The sequence below is a fragment of the Struthio camelus genome, chromosome W (assembly GCF_040807025.1).
Source record: "Struthio camelus isolate bStrCam1 chromosome W, bStrCam1.hap1, whole genome shotgun sequence".
Classification (NCBI taxonomy): Eukaryota; Metazoa; Chordata; class Aves; order Struthioniformes; family Struthionidae; genus Struthio; species Struthio camelus.
The window spans coordinates 8,398,378-8,413,188 of record NC_090981.1 but is presented as its reverse complement, the minus strand read 5'-3'; the positions used below and the strand labels follow the sequence as shown (position 1 = coordinate 8,413,188).

The 14,811-nt window shown below is 41.8% G+C and overlaps 1 protein-coding gene across 1 annotated transcript in view; it reads right to left on the bottom strand.

Moving 5' to 3' along the window:
- Positions 1–7,948: 7,948 nt before the first annotated feature.
- The window catches only part of KCMF1 (potassium channel modulatory factor 1), a 56,197-nt gene continuing 49,334 nt past the window's right edge, over positions 7,949–14,811 (bottom strand). Inside the window, exons 6-7 of the mRNA XM_068925877.1 lie at positions 11,959–12,238; positions 7,949–9,866 (exon numbers count right to left, since the gene is read on the bottom strand). Of these exons, the coding sequence (XP_068781978.1) occupies positions 9,605–9,866; positions 11,959–12,238 (542 nt within the window). The 3' untranslated portion in view covers positions 7,949–9,604. The remainder of the gene's footprint in view (positions 9,867–11,958; positions 12,239–14,811) is intronic.

The following is a 14,811-nucleotide window of genomic DNA, read 5'->3' as shown; positions in this document are numbered from 1 at the left end:
GAGCTGTAGGTTACTGCTGACTTGAGCCATAAGACCAAGTGAAAATAACTATGCTGCTTCCAGGCTTGAGAAGAGCCAGCTCAGGGATTGCTGCACTTACAGCTGGGGCTATTAACCAGGCCATGAGTTTATTCTGCTGCACTATTAAGTTTAGGATTGATGTTGTTGCATGTAATCCAATTAAATCTTAAAAGCATGTATGTTTGTTTGCTGCATTTCAGATGGGCCAAGGGAGGAAGCTGGAGGAGGCAGTTGAAATAGATTTCCCCTCCTCCAAAAATGACGTGATTAGAATTCTGGTCAGCATTTTAGCAGATGGAAATATAGAGCAAGGAACTAGTTGCAGGTATGAGAGAAGGGAGAATAGTGTGTTGATAAACAAATAGCTCTGGGACAAATGAAGATTGGGGGGGGCACAGAATATCATTATTCAGACTCTTTTCTGATGCTTTGAGGGAAACTCCTGAAATAGTTCCATAATATCTTAAACTTCTGCTTGAAGGCTAAAATAACTGATGTCCTCAAGAGTTCCCAAAAAAATAGGCCCTGTCTTACCACTGTGCACCTCTGAGAAGAGACTGGTTCCATCTCCTCTACACCCTGCCATTAGGTAGTTGTAGGCAGGAATAAGGTCTCCCCTGAGCCTTCTCTTCTCCAGGCTAACAAACCTCATTCTCTCAGCCTCTCCTAGTATATCACGTGCTCCAGCCCCCAACCATCTTGGTGGCCTCCCACTGGACTCACTCCAGTATGTACTGGGAAGCCCAAAACTGGACTCAGGACTCCAGGTGTGGTCTCACCAGTGCCAAATAGATGGGATGACTCACTTCCCTCAACCTCCTGGCTGCGCTCTTGCTAATACAGCCCTGTACGTATACAACCTCACTTGGTGAAGGTGAGAGAAATTAAGTGCTTAAATAAATAAATAATCATGGAAAATGAATAACATCCCAATGATCAATTCCAAAGCATCCAAAGAAAAAAAAGAACAAAAACCAAAAAAACATCTGTGGGTGTGTGTATGTGAATCCTGCAGGCAGTTTCTTGCTACATTCAGCTCGCAGTCAAACCAAGGTGAGTGTAACAACATGGGTTCTTGTAGTGAGAACACCTGCGGGAGACCTGGCGAGGAGTCAGTGACTGGCAGAGTATGTGGTAGCAGCCCCAGCGTGTGAAACTACACACTGACCAGATTCCCGTCAGGGCCAGGCATGCATGTTCTGTTCTGTCAGCAATGTCTAGCTGCTTCCCGGACAGTAGCTACTCAAGGTTAGCACAGCTGAGATAAGGAAATAGCTCTAGTAGATTTAAGGGGCCCTTAGGATACAATGAGTCGAGTCCTGCCTGAGCGTCCGACCCATGCCTCCAGCAGCCTCCCATCAGCAACCCCTCTGCGCGGTTCCCGGGGCTCCCTGCGCAGTCAGCTACACTCAGCACATGCACCTGGATGAACTGCTACACCAAATTGGAAGGGGCAGGGGCAGCTAGGCAAAGGCATCTGTCATGTGAGCAACACACATAGCCACCCTGCTAGAGGGACAGGCAGTTGGTGAAGAACAAATTTATGTGCCTGCTGACCAATACAACCAGCACCCTAAAACATGGTTCAGGGACAGGGAGTGCCTTCAGAAGATGGTGAGACCATACAACAGAAGTTATGAAGGGAAGGCAGCAGAGAGGATGGCTTTCTGCTCTCTGGTAGCAACAGGAGGAGAGGTCTGTTACCATGTGCAACATGGCTCTGGACAGTTGGTGACAGCCTCCAAGGAACAGAGACTTGGGTGGTGGCATTATTGTTTCCTAGCACATAAGAACCAACCCAAGTGTGCACAAGATGGGCAGAAGACACCATGTAACAAGCACAAAGCTAAACCAAGCAAAAATAAATCTATATCTTGCCTTTCAAGGTGCAATTAAAAAAAAAAAGGTAGCACAAAAATGAAAAACAGCTGAGAACATGAGCTTGTACAAAAAACAGCTACCCATGGACTTTTTGGTGCTTGCTGAGCTGACAGACCAGATACGGCTAACTCTTGGCTTGAGCTACCTCACAGGAGCCAGTTCCTAGATGCGTAAATGGCAACTCATTGTCTTGTTCCTCAAGGGCTGTGCAAAGCAGAAGACTAGTATTTGGGTAACAGGTGTAACTCCTCCCCCCTCCCCCCCAAACCAAGGAAACATAGACCTCCCAAGCTTTCCCTGGAGAGTCTGGACTGAGAAGCCCATCACAGCAAGAATTACCTAGGCTTTTTACTTCAGGAAGGACCAAGGATAAACTTCCAAATAAAGTCACAGTTTGCTGCTGCTGCAGTTTAGCTACAGAAGTAGTCAAAGGTCATTCCTCCCCCCCCCTCCCCCCGCCCCAACTGCTAATATGGGCAGAAACATTTTCTGTCCCATCTGTAGTGCGAGGCAGCTTCTTCTTTTTTGGGGGGGAGGAGACAATGTCAAACAGAAGCAGCAGGACATCATTGTCAGTATTTTGGCTATAGGAAATGCAACAGCAGGAGCAGTTACTGAGCCCACAAGCATCGTGTATGATGCTGGTGCTGAAAAGCCATGAGCAAACACCCTCAAAGCAACCTTTCAAGGGCTGCTTTGAGAGCAGAAAGAGGAGGGCAACCTTCTGTTCCTCTGCAAGCACAAAGACCAGACCATGTATGCATCCTCCCACCGCAAAGCAGCAACTCCAGCCCAGTCTGCTGGCCATACTGGCATGAGATGGGGCATTGCCATGATGGTCACAGGGTGGCCCTGTACAGAACCTGCCTAGCCCGGCCAGGTCTATGCTTGTGTAGTGAGAGTAGCTGGCGGAGCCCTGGGAGGGAAGCTGGGGTTACGCTCGGCTAACACAAAGAGAGATTTGTTGACTGAGAGATGGGGAAAGCCCCAGTAGAGGTGACCAGCTCAGTCACAAACCATGGACAGTATAAGTTAAAGGCAGGGAGGCACCAGAGACTCACCTCCAAGCTGACAGTGATGGATCCCAGTCCTGCACACATCCTTTTCCTTCTGTTTCTCTCAGAATCACAGAGCACTTGGGGCTGGAAGAGACCCCCTGGAGATCATCTAGTCCAACACCCCTGCTCAAGCAGGGTCACCTAGAGCACGTTGTCCAGGATTGTATCCAGACGGCTTTTGAATATCTCCAAGGAAAGGAGACGCCACAACCTCTCTGGGCAACCTGGTCCAGTGCTCAGTCACCCTCACAGTAAAGAAGTTTCTCCTCATGTTCAGACGGGACTTCCTGTGTTTCAGTTTGTGCCCGTTGCCTCTCGTCCTGTCGCTGGGCACCACGGAGAAGAGTCTGGCCCCATCCTCTTGACGCCCTCCCTTCAGATACTTGAACACATTGATCAGATCCCCCCTCAGTCTTCTCTTCCCCAGGCTGAGCAGTTCCAGCTCTCTCAGCCTTTCTTCATAGGAGAGATGCTCCAGTCCCCTCATCATCTTTGTAGCCCTTTGCTGGACTCACCCCAGGAGCTCCATGTCTCTCTTGTACTGGGGAGCAAGGCACTGGACACAGCACTCCAGGTGTGGCCTCACCAGGGCTGAGTAGAATTGAAAACAGCTCTGCCCCTCGATCCCACCTCTAGTCCCTCACATTTGCCCTCATTATTTCAGCTTCCTTCCTAACCCCAATTCCCATCCCTTCTCTGTTATCCTTCTGTTCCCCCTCCACCCCCAACCTCTGCCTCCTTTTCCTGTTTGTATTAATTTTCTCTCCATACCCCAAAACCCTTCAGAACAATTAAAGCGCCCCCATTCCCTGCTTCCCCCTATCCTTTCACTGTCCCTCAGACTCCTCTACTTCACACTCCCCCATTTCATGCTGAGGCCTTGATCAGTTCTACCCCTGTAGCCCAGTAAATCTGGTGTTGCCATTGCTTGTACCAGGCCACGGGCTCTGTGTTAAGCTAACAACACAGGCCTCAGGACTTGTCAGGCTTTGTCTGGACTTGTCTTGGCCTGTCTGGAGATTTGTTTTAGCTCTTTTAGCTGTAACACCAGTTATCTAATGACCAGGTGACTGTTACCTACTTTGTTTTAGCTTTTGCTTATCTTTGTACAATTCTGTGATGTAACACTTAGTTACAGAAATATAACAATAGCTAGTAATAACAAGTAGTTATTCTGTGCAGAATGAACTGTGAATAACAGAATAAAATGCAGCACAGAGGAGTACAAACATGGGATGAGAGCAGAGGTCTTGAAAGTCTTGGCACAGGATGATACCAGAGGCCCCAGGCCTATGAACAACTCACCAGTGGTCAGTTACTGGTCAAAGAAACGCAGCCTTGGGAGCTGGGTTACCCCCCAGTCCTTGGGGTAACAAAGACATATGCAAAACACACATAGTGTATAGTAAATTCAGGTGTAATGTGGGCTTGCAGACTACTGAAGAAGGAGCAAGGTGTAGAGCGTGTTACCCAGCATAGAAATAACCCCAAGCAAATCCTAGTGAGGGGGAAGAAACCGGTAGCACCAATGTCATACCTCGCCCAGGAAAGACCTTGGGATGCTGACGACTCACCATACAGCACTCCCCCACACCAGACTGAAGCCATTGACCTTAGAAGGATGAGCATAACACCAGAGAAAGGGGTAGATGCTAGAAAGTCTGTGGGTGTATCATTTTAACTGTATACAATTTGAATAGTCTTAGTATCACTGTAAGTGGACTATAATAGTTCTTTGATCAGACTGTTAAGACTTTACTTAGACTAACAATAAATTCTTGACTTTGCATATAGAGGTGTTCTCCTTTTGCCCATACCATGACAAGATTTTGAGTGAAAAACTGGAATGTGGTCCATATCTATACATGTGTGGGAGAATGACATGTGATCATCCCATCACACACCCTGCTTCCCCAGGGATGTTTGCCCAGCAGAGATGACCCAACCCTGCCAGGCAAGGCCTGAGAGAACATATTTCAGCTGAACAAGCCCCATCTAAGGATCACACAGGTGGCACTAAGGATGCAGCAGCCCTATCCACAAGGGAACGGATCCATGTCAGAGTGCCACTGTGCAGTGGTTAACAGAGGAAGCCATTGGCTCCTAACTGCAGGCTGCTTAGCATCTCTCCACTACCATTCTCTGATGACTGAGCCCAACATTTTTGTATCTGCTGTGCTCTCTACAGTCAGGAACCAGCATGCTTGTTGAGCATTATTTTGGAAGGAAGATGAGCAGGCATAGCTGTTAGGACCTGAGTACCACCAAAGCTGAAGGGGCCCTGGATGGTTGTGATGCTCTGCTCTGTAAAACAGAACATGGCAGAGAAGGGGGAGAGTTGCCCTCAGAGATAAACAGATACACATGCTTTTTTCCTCTTCCTCATCTCTCAGGAGCTAAGAGGGGGGGAAAAAAACCCTCATCATAACAAGCTATCCCCTTTTGCTTTGGTAAACAAGGCAGATTCAGCAGTGAAGCTGAGGTTGTCAGGGAGGAGGAAAGGAAATTATGTAATTAGAAAAGAGTCAGCAAACAACAAATGCATGTAATCTTTCCCTGTTTCAGGCCTTATGACAGGCCCAGGGCTTCTCTGTGCAATAATAAAGAATAACCTTCATTCCCTCCCAACAGACGGGGCCCTAAAACTGAGAAATGCACACACATGTAGACACTTAGCTTTTGGGGCAAGCTACAGTGTCCTTAAGTCACGTGTAAAGAGTCCACACCCTTACATAAGGCCTTATAAACCACTCTGAAGATAGGAGAGAAAAAAAAAACAACAAAAACAACCCCCCCAAAAAAATCCACTCACCACTCCCACTCCATTCAAAGATGGAGGGAGCCGTAGGAGTTAGAGCTGCTGCCAAAGCTCACAATTCTACTTCCAGCCTCATTGCAAGTCAGCTGAGCAATCATGCTGGTCCCTTCTGTGCAGGATTGCTATGAAAACATTACCTCTGTGTGCTGAGCCCAGACCACTAAGCGCATCTCATGCTTAGTTTGCAACCCATCACATATTTCCAAGAAAGATCCAAATCCACTCCATATCCAAATTTTCTTCCCCCGCTCATTTCCCGGACGAGCTATTTGCTAAGGTTACAGACCGACCTTTCCTTGCTGCAGCAGTAATAACTCTGTCCCTCTTACAACAAACAGGAACAATGACTGAATCAGAGCCGATACTCTTAACTGCCAGTAGCAGTCTGCAAAAAAGGAAAGAAACTTTCAGGAGGTGAAGCTGGCAGAGATTAACAACATTATAGAAGTGAGAGAACCAAGAAGCTCCTATGAGAAGAGCAAAGCCTCATTTCCAAAAAAACTACCCAGTGGAAGTAGTGACAGCTGTAAAGGCTTTCTACTGATGTTTAGTAGCTTTGACAGTCTCTAGAACCACAATTGTATATACCAGTAAGATGTAATTAACCACTTCAGCTCCTGGCCACCTCATTTGACCTGCCAGTCTCATGACTGCTTTTATCAAGTCCCCAGAGATGTTTAAGTTAAAATGCAATTTAATTTTGCTTAATGTACCACCCACCTCATGTAAATGTCTGGCTTTGGCACAGTACCACACAGATGGAAAAAAAAACGGATTAAAACAGATTAGAAGAGTTGCAAATAATCTGAATTGCACTGTATATATTAAACAGAAGTACTCACAGACACCTAAGTGGGACTTGCTCCCCAACAGCTTTAAACAAGTTCGCACATCCCTTCCCATTTTTATATATAAAATATGCCCTTATCCTCCCTAAAGATATTATTTTTTGCAGCACTTGTTAGCTCAAGATCAGCATCACACTAAGGACAGCTACAGTCCTTTTGGTCAGCACAAAGTACAAGTAAAAGACCAAGCACACCCAGCTTCACTGGCCGCCAAAACTAACAGCTACACACATAAAGATCAACACCCCCTCCCCAACACACAGAGGTAGAGTCTCATTTGCTATCTTGCAAAATTCAATCTAAGGGCACATGGGCACCATACCCATCTCTGCAAAATTCAACATGACTTCCATACTCCATAGGCAACATAGAGATTCTTGGCTGACTAAACAGGAAGCAGAAGCAAGCCACTTCTGAGCTCTGATGTGAAAATTCATAGGAGAGCACACCAATTTCAGATGTGCTCTCTATTCATAGATGTAACCTCTCTGCAAAGATTGTCACAGGCTGTGCCATATTTTTGGGAAAACAAACATCTCACACAAATGCACAAAAGTCAACAGACTCCTCCTGGATGTCAGGTGTGCCCAATGCTAGGGCTCTCTTTTCCAAAGTGGTGGTCTTAAGGTAGGAATGATGCAATATCCCCTCCAGGCTCCCCTTGAAAAGCCCTCAAAGTCTATTTTCATTATAGCTCACAGTATCTTGAAAATAAACAACAGTGTTTTGAAAATAACCAAAATATAATTCTGGGGAATATTCTTTAAAGGAAGAACACTTTCCTGCAAATACTAATCAGCAGAGTGCTAGAACAAAATTCTCCCAGTAGCTGTTTGGTATTATTTCTAAGCTAACAAAATCTAAAACGCTTGTAATCCTTAAAGGAGTTAATGTAGTAACTAAATTTAATTTTAAATATAAGCCAGCAGATACTCAGATTCTAATAATAAACATGGACAGTAAGGATTAGCAGCCTTTTCAAGTGCTGTAAAAGTGGAATGGAGTTTGCAAACCATGCAACGTACACATCATCAACAGACTGGCTATATACAGATTTTAAATAATATTCAGTATTCATTGAGAAGGTTCTGTTTTTAAACAAATCTTTCCTAGAAGTTGGATGCATGCACCTGTGAAGCTGTAAGATTACATGTTTATTCACAGCTACATGCACTGCACAGAATATGCACATTTTTAAAAGTGTGTTTATGTAAATATCCCAGGATTTCTACATGAAATACCTTTGCATACAGTTGGAAATGACAGTTTCATTCCAGAATTTCTTCTGCAGCTACCTAGATAATACATCAACACCAAAGAATCAACTGAACAACAGCCTTGAAAAAGCTTTATTGAACTGTGTCTTTTTGTAATGTGCAGAAGATGTATCTGAAAAGACTACAGCTTGAACTTTTATTTTTTAAATCCTCAACAATCAATCAAAAATAAAACCCTACTGGGGATAACTCCTGGGATAACCAGAGGACTAGTGTAAAAAGTTCCCTTAAAACATTTTCTGCTGCAGAGACTAAAAGAAGACAAAGCTAATACAGTACTAAAAGGAAACAATAGAATTTGAGAATTGAGAAAGTGAGAATGGAACTGAAATGCCAACCTATAGGGTGGCTTTTTCTGTTGCTGTTATTTTAGATTAGCATACATATCACAGTTCTGTTAGGAACACCATCAAGTTTTCAAGTCTAATTTTATCAGAAGTTGTGCACACTTTTGTCTTTATAATCTAACTTTACATTCCAAAAAAACCAAAGCCTTGCTGTTCTTTGCCTTGGGATTATAATAATCCATACACAAAAAAAATATTTAAAAACATATAGGATTAACAGTATAGGCATATAGGTGGCATGTTTCAATTAAAAAGGCTTTATTTTTATGCCAGAAATATAACCAAAAAGCCTAATAAATAAAAGTTGATAAAGTTAGCATTAAGAATTCAATTTTAACATATTGACAATCTGGGAAGTCAAATCTGCAAGCTCTCCTGATACTGACAAGTCTCTGCAAACTATGAAGGAAATAGATAAATAACTCAAAATGATAGATACTATGAAGGCTTAAAGGCAACATAATCCAGGTTAACTTTTTTTCCCCAAGACAGTGAATATGAGAATCATCTACACCTGAATAAAGTATGTTTAACAGTTAAAAAAAATTAACCATGAAAAAGGAAAACTTTAAAGAAAGGTGAGCAAAATTTGATTTTAGGGAATTTGTGGTAGATTCCAGCAATGTCCTTGTTGTTTTGTCTCCTACAGACATATAAAAAGTTCAACTCCACCTGGACATAATGGCTAAAAGGACAACATAATGGTCACAATATAGCAAAACGCCACATCCTGGAAACGACACTGTAGCCCACTGTGGAGTTTGCATTAATGTGCAGGGAGGGCACATAAAAAGGTCATTAGTCACATGTTACTCAAAAGCTACTTCATGGCTACAAACTGCTAGTGAGCACTAACCTTTTTTGTAATATTACCTTTGAATAATGGGAAAGCTTTGGGTTTTTAGTTTTACTCCTTGTATTTAATTTTTTAAATGACAAGGTCACTAGAACTCATGCACGCTGCAAAAAATGTCATGCAGTAGTTAAGGTAAACCATCCAAGCAATTTTTATTCATTAATATTCATAAATACACACAGCAGCTTCATTTGAGATTTTTCATTTTTTCCTCCTCAGTTTGAATGTGGAGTATTAGGAGAGCCTTTTGCATGTCAAGCTACAGGATGCAGAGCTTTTTTCTCTGCACTGCAACCTATATTTACCTGCTAGAAGTAAAAATTAGTTAAGTGGAAATGATTATCATATATATCTTTTCTCTCTTTCTTTTGAATGTACACAATGTAACAAGAGTAACAGACCTGAAATTACAATCACCAAAACAAACCCAAGATAGTTGTTGTCCACTTTCATTGGCAAATACAGCACAGAGGACATTGTCTGCAAAGTGGGATGCCATCAAAGAGGAGGTGGAGGAGGCTCATTTCCTTTATTACTCTCTTTTAAATTTAGGTTTTCTAAAGCAACATCTAGAGGCATAATATCTACACAGCCCATAGCACCAAAATCAGCAATCTCCCCCCTCTCATCCTCATCTGAGGAAGAGCTTTCTTCCCGCATCAAAGTGGACAGTAGAAGCTCTTGAACAAACAAGCTGCGGTCTGCCCGTTCGGTTTCCATTGACTGACGCTCTGCTTCTGACATCTTAGGATCATTCAACCTGCACAGCAGCACAGAAGGAGACAAGACAGACAGTTAGTGAAAGCCTGTTTCATTGAATAATACTACTAAGCCTTACAGCTGGACTGACACATGCTGAATGACACTTGAAAACTGTTCCTTTGGGAACCAGCCTAGGTACTGCTGCACTTCTTTTGACATGTGCAGATCTGACAACATCTGGCACTCCCGATGCAACAAGAATGCAGACATTTAACAAACCTTCTGTTCCTAGATGCTACAAAAGACTTCATAGAAGTGGATTCTCATGCTGAAGGCAAAAAAAAAGTAGCTATTCGTGAAGTTTTTTTTTCCCTTCAGAGGAGTTTTCTTTTGCGGGGGGTGAGGGTGGGATTCCCTAGTCATCCCTTAAGTGCCCATTCTGTCCCCAGGTCAACTTCTAAATGTAAACATGGCACAAAATACATTACTACACACATAATGCCTAAAGATTCCCAAAGCACAGTACATCATTCTCTTCACTTATCAGTGCATGCATCATCACCTAACAGAAGCAAGGACATTGCTTGCTCCAATTCTGCACTACCTCACAAGATCAGTGACTGACATTTGTAGATACTTTCATTAAAGTTATTATTGATTGAGATATTACTTTGAGTTTAGATAAAAACCAGCATGACAGCAATAGCTTTTCCCAACCCAGGTTTCCAGAATCAGCAACTGTTCAAATGTGTGTTCTTTCTCAACATCTAATTGAAAAAACATTCAAAAAAAAAAACCACCCCAAAAACTCTTTTGAATCCAGATCAATATTCTAAGCCTCCTAAAAGAGTTGGAATGAGAGTGGGCAACTTTTCTATAGAACAACCCTAGGATATAATTATACTTTCTGAAACAGCTGTGTATTTTGCTTATTAATAGCACATTCCTTATTTGCTTTTTTCATCTGAAATATTTTTATATAAGCCTCTATTCAACCTTAAGCCTTCATTAAAGATTTGTTTCCTAGTAAACAATACTACCTAAGTTCTCTCCCCTCACATTATCAGCATATAATGTTTGAACCATATTACTGTAAATGCCCTTGTTTTATCAGAAGTAGTAGAATAAACAAGTATAGTTTAGCAAAGTAATATTCCTTATGTTTCTCTCAAAATTGAGAATCAGCAAGTAATATTTATTCATTGCCTAGGAGCAGAGACACAGCAGGGTTGAAAAGAAGATGTTATGAATGCAAACAAAAGCATAGCATCTCAACTACAAACTTCATTAGGGATCTGGCAGAATCCATTCTGTGGCTGGAACTGTAAGCAGCTCATACAGCCATAGCTCAACTTGTAAGACTAGCCTCCTTTTCAAGGCCTGCAGAAAACAACTAACCCATATTCCAGTCTAAACCTTTAAATACATTCCTAGACACATATAAGAAATGCAGCGTGCCTGTGAGACTGCCTCTCACTTTTATCAACACTGAGACTCCACTGGATATTTCTGCAGCCAAGTCTTAGAGTTGGTTTCCTTAAAGCAGAAGAATTCCCTTCAGGCCAGCTACAAACTACTACTCTTAGATATTAATTTCTTGGATTTACTTTACTCCTGACAGTGTGGATCAATCTAATTTTTTGTGATTGCTTTATAAATGTGTACATAAACACCTAAATGCACATCAAACAACTGAAAAACACCAACACATCACATTTCTTATGATTACAATACACAACAAGATGTGATATTTAACATTATTCAGATATTTTGACTATGGTAACAATGCACAGGCTACTACCACACATTTAACAGAGTAATCAGGTTTAAGAACAATTCAGTGGATGAAGTTTATTGCTTTTAATGGTACTGCACTAAAGTGTGAAATATTTTTCTTTTAGATTGAGTTATGAATTACAGATATTCTATGACAGCTATTGACCTCTAACATTGGTATAGTCTGTACGATTCACTGATTGGCCTGTTAATCCTGGGATATATTTAACCGCAATTAAGGACCCTACTTTGCTACACTAAAGCACACACCTAACTCTAAACACATAATAGTTTCAATGAACTCTGTATCTTTATCAGGACCAAGGAAAACAGAAATGGCAGAAGAGTAAAGTTAAACCCACAGAACAAGTTACCTTGCAAGAAGAAACTGGGAATTCTGGATAGTCTGCTGACTGTTTTCTATGTTAGATGTGTTGGTTGCTGCTATAGATTGTGTAATAGTGGTGGTGATGCTGCTTGTGTTAGTGCGCCTAGTTGCATTGCGTGCAGTCTCCAGTTGTTGTCTTGCTGCCTGTGCATGCTGTCGCTCCAACTGCAGTTGCATCTGCAGCTGCTGTAACTGAGAAGCAGAAGGGCCAGAGGAATTGAGCTGCCCTGCAGAACGCCTCACGCCTGATAACTGAGATAAAAGCTCTGCCAGAGAAGAGAGAAGTTTCTACGGTGAAATCTGCTTAAATAAATATTGCACAATAGCACAAATATGTCCCGAATACAAATGTATCAATTATTTTCTTTCTAAAACCCTTCATCAATGAAGTTAATAAATTGCATTGATTTGAAAAGTTTCATGGGCTACCTACTCCAAGCATTCCATGTCTCAAAGCTCACAGGTTAAGGAAGATTAAGACTTGTTTATGCACAGTTTTTTACTCTAGATAAGAGATTCAAAGTTTAAAGCTTTCTAAACCAATAAGAGTTAATCTGTGGGGAATGCCCTATAAGCAATGCCCTGTGCAACAATACTTTAACATATTACCTTCAAGTCAAAATAGTTATTGACTAAAAAAACATTTCAATTTTGACTTTGGCTGGTGGCTTTATTCCCCCCTCCCCAACAAATGCACCTTCAGTGCATAGACTCTACGTTCCCAGTATTCCAGAGGGAAGCTGTAGAAACAACAGAAATATTGCAGCATTGTTTCAGACATTTCTAGAAAACATTCAGTTCAGAAAGCTTTTTCAAATGTTGTATGATGTAAAAACTGCTATGGTCAAATATTTTTATTGTGTGAATTTTGACTTCTGCTAGAAATAAAGAAAACCTAACCATAAAAAAAATCTGGCCTGAATTCTTTTCCTCCAAAGTTGGAGACTGACAAATTCTGTCCAAACTAAGTATTTCCCCAAATAAACATTAATAATAAGTTATTGCTCAGTGATTTATTACAGAATATATTCCGCAGAATATATTCCACAAGAAGTTGCGAGTACTACTTTGTTGTGTTTGATGCAAGGAGGACAGAGAAGGTAGATTGTTTTGTTCCTCTGTCTACTCCCCCCTCCATTAAAACTGCAAGTTATTATAGATCATAATAATTTTCCTTCCATCTTACTTTCTAGATATAATCCTTTGAAACCAGGCTTTCCTGGGGGGAATAAAGCACAATGCAGTAGCTCTTTGTGTCAGGAACTCAGAATGCCAACAGTAAATGCTCAAGTCATTTTTAGTCAGCATAATCATATCAAGACTAACTACCAATAATATTTTATTTCACTAAATACTGACGACAACAACCACAAGGAGTAAAAATTAAAATAAATAATGTTTAGAGATCTATTATAAGCACAAGTTCTAACTTCTGGCTGCATGTACTATTTATTATCCCAATAAAAAGGAAGGCTTATAACACTGCCAGGCAAGACAGATGTATTTATCCTCACTGGTTGTAAGATTGCTTTGAGTATAGTCAAACAGTACTCTTGAGGCAGAGGTGAGCTTGAGGCACAGGCTTAGCATGAGACAGACACCCAGCCAGATTGCACTACATTCTCTGAATGCAAAAAAACATTACTTCCATCAAAAAAGAAAAGATTCCAAGGAATGCCATTTTATTACACATTTCATGCCTGTAAATAAGAAGGCCTTGTGAGGCTGAAACAAACCAAAGCAGGCACTTCATATTTAACTGAGCTGAACTAACAGTCAGTATAACAAAAAGAGGAGTTCTTACGCTCCAGGCCACACAAACATCCTCCCTTCTTAAACCAACTCTAGTGCTTTTTAGGTCCTCCCATGACCTAACTTAACTCACTAAGAAGGCGGAAAACTTTTCTTCCTCTTTTGCTGGGATATTTAGTAGTAAGAGTGTAGCCAGCAGGTCCAGGGAAGATATTCTTCCCCTCTATTCGATATTTGTGAGACCACATCTGGAGTTCTGTGTTCAGTTTTGAGCTCCCCAGTACAAGAAAGCCATGGACATACTGGATCAAGTCCAGTGAAGGGCCACACCAAGATGGTTGGGGCTGGAGAATGTGACATGAGGAGACACTGGGAGAACTGGGTTTGTTTATCCTGAAGAAGTCTACTTTGGGAGAGATCTTATTGCTGTCAACAACTACCTGATTGGAAGATAGAGAGAAGACTGAGCCAGACTTTTCTCAGAGGTGCACAGCAATAGGCCAAGAGTCAGACAAGTTGTAACATGGGAAATTCCAATTAGATATAAAGAATTTTTTTATATCACAGAAGTGGTCAAATACTAGAACAGGTTGCCCAGAGAAGTTGTAGGATCTCTATCCTTGGAGGTGTTCAAGATTCAACTGAACAAGGCCCTGAGCAACCTGATCTAAATATACCTGCTTTGAGCAAGGAGTTGAGACCAGACAACCTCCAGAGATCCCTTCCAACCTAAATTATTATATGATTTTTCTGCCATATTAATGAGTTAAATCAGTTCACAGAAGGCCTAAAGAGCACCAGAGCCAGCACAAGAGAGGCAAGGGGATTATGCCTAGGGAAAGGGGGAAGGTGGAGCTGCAGCTTCCCCTTTCAGGGGCAACGTGTTATTAAAGTTGGCTTGCTGCCTCTCAAGGAATCATAGCCTAACAACAGGAAGCTCCAGTTTAAACATTCATGCCCTTCCAGTATCTGAAGCAAAGGTGGATAATGGCAGGAAGTTCTGAAGTTTCCTTGACGCTTATTACCTTTCACCATGCCAGTATAAGATTGATGTCTTAAGATTTTGCATTAGGAGAAATTATAGTTC